This window comes from Octopus bimaculoides, chromosome 16 (assembly GCF_001194135.2).
Source record: "Octopus bimaculoides isolate UCB-OBI-ISO-001 chromosome 16, ASM119413v2, whole genome shotgun sequence".
Taxonomy (NCBI): Eukaryota; Metazoa; Mollusca; class Cephalopoda; order Octopoda; family Octopodidae; genus Octopus; species Octopus bimaculoides.
Window position 1 is genome coordinate 30,636,339 of NC_068996.1, and position 7,106 is coordinate 30,643,444.

General features: G+C 39.3%; 1 protein-coding gene across 1 annotated transcript in view; it reads left to right on the forward strand.

The window, feature by feature from the left end:
* The window catches only part of LOC106871429 (Golgi resident protein GCP60), a 60,155-nt gene that overhangs the window by 33,389 nt on the left and 19,660 nt on the right, over positions 1–7,106 (forward strand). Inside the window, exon 7 of the mRNA XM_014917879.2 lies at positions 3,123–4,386. Coding sequence (XP_014773365.1) covers positions 3,123–4,386 — 1,264 coding nt within the window. The remainder of the gene's footprint in view (positions 1–3,122; positions 4,387–7,106) is intronic.

A 7,106-nucleotide genomic window follows, 5' to 3' on the forward strand; every position in this document is an offset into this window, starting at 1 on the left:
CTTCAAGGCTCAGGTCTCCACTGTGAAATCGTTTAAACCATTTTGAAGCTGCCCACTCATTGGTCATTTCCTCACCAAACATTTTGTTGATATCACAAGCAGTTTCAGCTTGTATATCATGCTTTGACAGTTCCATTTCAGATGATTATAACAATGGTGAAAAGAAATATCAATGCTAATTTATTGATGCATTTGGGCAAATCTATCTCTGTATTATCAGACAATTGAAAAAAAATGTTTAAAAAAAATTAAAAACTGCAAAAATCCAATACAAATTCTTCATGGTTCAAAACGTTGCTTACTTTTTACTCAACCTGATAGATAGACAGATAGATCGATATATAGATAGAGGTTATCCTACAAATGGCTTGTGACCTGCAGACTTTCTTTATCCGTATTTTTTTATTCTTTCTTGGTGGCTATTGCTGGTGTTGGTTAAAGATTTTGGAAGCAGTAGATATGTTTCCTTACATCCAGCTCATTACAACAGTTCAGGTTAGGTGCCTTCTTCCTAATAATGTGTGCTTCTGTGATCCTGATGTTATCTGCATCTGTCCCCCTCACTCTTATCTTGGTGGAAAACCCTCCCACCACAGTATTGGTGGTGTTGAGACACTGCACTGGGTAGTGTGGCCTCCTTGTAGAGATGTCCCTTCACTCTAAGGTTGTTGCCTTCTGGTTGGTCCTATGTATTTCTCTCTGCAAGAGCATGTCAGTTGATTCACCACCTTGGATTTAAAGCACAGCTGATGCTGTCCGTTGATTATATTGTTCTGATTGGACATTAGTTTAGGCAGCATGTGTCTGTTGTGTTATTGGTGTGTGAGAGGTAGTATTTGAGCATGTGTCCCTCTTGTTATTCTGATGAAGTCAGATGTCTTGATATTTTTTTTTTTAATGTGTTCTCTACTGTCCCTCAGTAAAATGATAGATTAATGTAGATCCAGTGTTTACACTTCTCCTGTTTTTTGTCTGTTAGTTTACTCTCTGTTCTTATATTTGTTGTCAATTTTATAAGTAGTTTTTAAAAATGCTTGACATTTCAGAAAGGATATTTTCTAAGTTCTTATATTTTGGTGCAATAATGTGGGACAGTTAGTTCTTTACAAATAGATAACCCAGTTATATGGAAAGATGTTTAGAAAGAGTGTCGGCAAGATATGGGTGGATTAGTTCAATTAAAGATGAAAGATAAAAAACAGGAAATAGTGAGTATGATGATATTGCCAAAAGAAAGAAAAGAAAAAGATTTTTAAGTGAAATATAAGAAAGAAGAAAGAATATTTATAATGGAGTCTTTGAAAGGAGCAAATCATCATCATCATTGTTTAACGTCCATCTTCCATGCATGCATGGGTAGAACAGTAGACAGGAGCTGGCCAGGTAGAAAATCTACCCAAGGCTATTGTGTATGTTTTGGCAGTGATTTTACAGCTGGATGCCCTTCTTAACACCAACCACTCTGTAGACTGATAACATTTGCAAAAAAAAAATGTCTTCATTTTGTTTACTCTCTACAGGAGAGGCTAATGACATCAAAAAAAAGATAGGCATTAAATATTTAGTCATGCATTTATATGCAAATTAACATAGGCGCTAAAAATAAGTATCTGCTTTAAATAGTGTTTGCTATGAAGTTTTGTTCATAGACCATAGTGAAAAGGATGTTTGCCCTTTGAAGAGTGGCCAACCAGTCATGAAACTTGTTGAGACAATTTCCTTTTTCTGAGTGCAAGGTGTATAACAAGATGCATTCACATTTGCTTAAATTCAACAGTGTAGGCATTATAAACTATAGTCTAACTACATTAAATTTATTCTAGATTTTCTAATACATAATGTTTGTGCATAAAAATTTTGTGTGTGTGTGTGCATATAAATATATATATATATATATATATATAAAATAAAATAGACCTGTGTCTATTTCATGTGAAAACAGCTGTGCGAATTGCTTCCATACTTGGAATGCATGAATAATTTGACCTCGGATACATAATAGGGTCTTCAGTTTATTCTTTTCTTAAAAATAGTATTGCTTTATATTTATGATTCACTTCTTTAAAACGGTTTCTCAATGTCAACTTCCATTATTGATGTAGCAATGGTGAAATTTTTCGTTTTTCATTTGCGAAACCTCTCACTCTCTATTTCAATGTTTTCATTTCAAGTTTTAATTCGTTATTTGCAAACAACTACGATAAATTACTGAAAGAAATATTTACTAAGTTCACAAATTTAAATATTTGGTACAAGATAGTTTTTAACGTGTTTTTATTTATACAGTTTTTTCATTTCATGTTTATTTCATTCATTGTTTGCAATGTTCTCTCTCTCTCTCTCTCTCTCTCTCTCTCTCTCTCTCACACACACACACTCCAGGCTTGATTTTATTATTACACAAATATCACATTAGAATTTTGGGGCTTCCAAAAAAATATGGGCATTCTTTTGCTTGAATCTGCACACTTTGTTAATTTCTGTAAAAAAATTTTATTTTACTTTTTGCATGCCATGTTCAGGTATATGTACTTGAAGTCAGTTACACAAGCACACGTGTGTTTTTGTATGTACGTTTGTATACATTTATGTATGTGTGTGTGTGAGAGTGAGTGAAGGGATGTGTTGTCATGTATATGTACATACATAAATAGATATGCATACATCTTATTTGTATGTGTCTGTGAGAGAGAGAGAGTAGAGTGGTGTTAAAGTGGCACTCTCTCTCTCTCTAATGCATGCATACATACAAAAAAGATGTCTTATTTATTTATGTATGTATACATGACAACACACCCCTTTACTTGCTCTCTCTCTCTCTCTCTCTCTCTCTCTCTCTCTCTCTCTCTCATGCACACACACATCCATTTTATCTGATGTTTGTACAGTAAAGCAAAGATGAGTACAGGTAGCCAGAGTCAATTTGAATTCTGCAACTCTGTTAAGTCTATTAAGTATGTTTGCAAATATATAAACAAAGGTTTAGATGCCTCAACATACACTCTTATGCAGAATGGCAGTCAGCAGATAAAGAAAAATGACAAAGATGCACAATATGACATGCACGCGCACACACACACACACACACACTAATGTATATATCTTTTTGTTTCTACATACAGCAAGAAGAACTGATTGGCCAGCTACAAGAACAACATTTCCACCAATACATGCAGCAAGTCTACCGTCAGCAATTGATGCATCAACAACAACAATATATCCAGTTGCAGTCTTTGAATAGGCATCCCACAGCTCCTTGCTATGACAATGCTGTTTCCTCATCGACATCCACAGTTTGTCCTGGTAGTGGTAGTGGTAATAATAATAATAAAGAAGGCTTGGCAAGCAGTAGAACTCGAGGAGCTGGTAGCAAAATGGCCCATGCTAACCAGTTTCCTCAAAATAACCACATCAGCAATAGTAGTAGTGATGGTTGTGGTGTCGGTCATGATAAGAACCATAATAATCCTGGGTCAGCTGATGGTGGTGGGGCAAGTAGTAGTAATAATAATAATAATAATAATGATAATCATTGGTCAGTTGATGGTGAGGGGTGTGGAATTAACCATGGTCATAGGCCGGCCAGTTGTGGTGGTAATGACTTCTCTCAGAATATTGTACAAGGTGAAACTCATTCGACTGCAGTTGGAGCAGGAAACAGTGGTGTCGGATTGTCTGGTCTTTCAGCTGGTATGAATGTACTTACAACAGGAACAGTGACACCAACTGCAGCCACAGGGGCAGCAGCCGCTACTGCTAGTTCTGATACTATTACTGGCAATAGCAATGCCACAGCAGTAACCAACACACAGCAAGGCCCACCATGGTCTGCTGGAGCTAGAACAACTGCAGCAGCTGGTAATCGTATGGGCATGAATTATAACATGTACAACTACAATAGTGGCCATGACAAAAACACTACTTTCAACAGTAATATAAACACAACAAATGCAAACAGCAATACTGTTCTTAGTACTACCACTACTACTTCTGCAGTAAGTTCAAACAGTATGTGTAATGCTGCAACCAATGAACAAGCTGATGGATTGCATAATTCAGCATTTGTGCCCCCACATGCTAAAAGTTTATTTGGTATCCCTGGCAGCGCACCAACAGTGGTACCATCATCATCAGTGGCAGACAGTACACTGCAACCGCATCAACAACAACACTCTTTATCACTATCACAAGTCCCACAACCAGCTCAGTCTAGCTTGTCCCAGCAAAATGAAGGGATGTACAATAACAACAACAACAATAACAGCTACTCTACGAACAATAACAACACAACACCACACTCCAATGACCCAGCGATGGCTGAGGAAGTTGATGGTGAAGATGAAGCTGCCATCCATGGGAATGCTGCCGATGGTTATGGAGATATGGGTATGTATCTTTCTTTCTCTCTCTCTTGCTCTCTCTCATATGTTTTACTGTACTGTAGAATATATATACTTGTAAGCCAACACTATATATCATCATCATCATCATCATCGTTTAACGTCCGCTTCCATGCTAGCGTGGGTTGGACGATTTGACTGAGAACTGGTGGACCAGGTAGCTACACCAGGCTCCCATCTGATTTGGCAGAGTTTCTACAGTTGGATGCCCTTCCTAACGTTAACCACTCCGAGAGTATAGTGGGTGCTTTTACGTGTCACCGGCATGAAGGCCAGTCAGGGGGTACTGGCAACGGCCACGCTCAAAATGGTGTATTTTACGTGCCACCTGCACAGGAGTCAGTCCAGCAGCACTGGCAACGATCTCGCTCGAATGTCTTTTCACAAGCCACCGGCACAAGTCTCAGGAAGGTGACGCTGGTAACGATCATGCTCCGATGGTGCTATTTACGTGCCACCGGTACAGAAGTCAGACAGCTGCTCTGACAGAGGCTCAAACGGTGCTCTTAGCGCTCCACTGGCACAGGTGCCATCACGATTTCGCTTTCGCTTGCCCCAACAGGTCTTCGCAAGCCAAGTTTAGTGTCCAATGAAGGAGACGTTGGCATGGGTGCCAGTCGTCAAATTTAGTTCGATTTCGGTTTCACTTGCCTCAACAGGTCTTCGGGTCTTGGTCAGAAGTCATTGCCTCGGTGAGGCCCAATGTTTGGAGGTCGTGCTTCACCACCTCATCCCAGGTCTTCCTGGGCCTGCCTCTTCCACAGGTTCCCTCAACCGCTAGGGTGTGGTACTTTTTCACACAGCTATCCTCATCCATTCTCGCCACGTGACCATACCAGTGCAATCATCTCTCTTGCACATTACAACTGATGCTTCTTAGCACAAGAAGGCAAAAGATAGAAACCAGTTGGAGCCACTGTTCATATGAGGTAGGTATGTGACTTTCCACATGCCAGTTTATATATGTATGTATCGAAGAGTCAAAATGGGGAATAGAACTGTATTTATTTGTGTATGTGAAGAGTAGGTGTGTGTTCACATGCCAATGTGTCAGAAGTTGGTAGATTAATAGAGGTGTGTATAAATGAAAGATGTGAATGTGTGGGGTGATGGTCAGTCTATTCATTTAAGATAGTTATCCACTCATCTTTAGCCAGGCTACCTTTCCTGTGCCATTGGCTGCACCTCAGCCCTTACATCTCATGTCTGGAACCTGATGCATCACATTCCCTTTCCCCTCACCTACCATCCTTCCATGCTACCCTCAAGTACACCATCCCGCATATTTTCTGCTGCTTCTGATTTGACCCTTTTGCCCCTCTAGTTTCTGTCTTCTCATCCATTCTTTCCTTTATTCCTTTCCTCTTCCATCTATTCCTACACAACCCTCTTATTCACATCTCATTTCCCTCCCAAATTCCTTCCCTGCTCCTACCTGCACTGCCACACTTGACCTTTCCAATAACACCATCACCCTCACTGGACTACCACCTCACATTCCTCATTAGGAACACTTTCTGATACAAAGCACCTTAGAGATATCCAACTTGGCAATGATTTGCCTGTTTCTAAACATTTCCACTTTATTGACCATTCCACATAACACCTCTCAGTCTTGGCTTATCTTCCAACACCAGATGCCCCGCCACTTCCAGAGAGAAGGAATCTCATCTACTTTCTCAAACTTTATGTGCTCCTTAGCTTAAATTCACTGTCTCGCTTTTCCTAAATTGTCCTTTCCCCACCCACTCCAGAGTCACACACCTGTTAACCCAGCTCTCCTCACTGTCCTTATCCTCCCCTGTCCTCCACACAACCCTTCTACTTTCCACACATGCTCCCTCAGCTTATACTGATACACATTGAAACACACTTCCTATCAGTCATCCTTTCCCCACACATTCACACTTTCCACTTATGCACATATTCACACATATATCAATCTACCTGCCACCTTGTTTCTTTGAAACACACTAGCTTGCAGACTTACTCATACACACCTATTTTTCACACACACACACACACACATACACACACACACTTTCTCTCTTACTTCCTTTGCTTATATATACATTGACAGACATTCACACACACACACATGCACACACATATTCTTTACACACTCTCACACTCTGGTACATTCACACAGACATTCTTCTACACTTTAGATCTCCTTGTTTTGGTCAACACCTTTGACTCTCCTATCTTTCTTTATCTTCCACCTGTCATTTTGGATGCCAACACACACACACACACACACACACACACACATTTAAATTCATCTTACTCTCTCTCCTCTTCTCTCTTTCATTGATGGAAGCTATTTAATCTTGTGATTTGCAATTCAACCTTGCTTGTGTCAGTAGCACAGAAAAGAGCACTCAGTGCACTCTGTAAAGCAGTTGATGCCAGAAAGGGTATCCAGCCTTAAAAACCTAGCCAAAATTGAAAAACTGGTGCAAGACATGCTTCTCTAACCTTGTGAATCTTTTTGAAACTGTCCAAACTATGCCAGCATAGAAGCAGATGTAAAATGATGATATATATATATGTGTGTGTGTATGCAGGAGTGTGAATGTATGCCTGTATATATATATATATATATATATATAATAAAGTAAAGTTGTGGAATACCGTACGAGTGGAAATATATATGAAAGAAGGTTTGAAAATGCACTTATTTTAAAAAAATATTTATTTACTTAA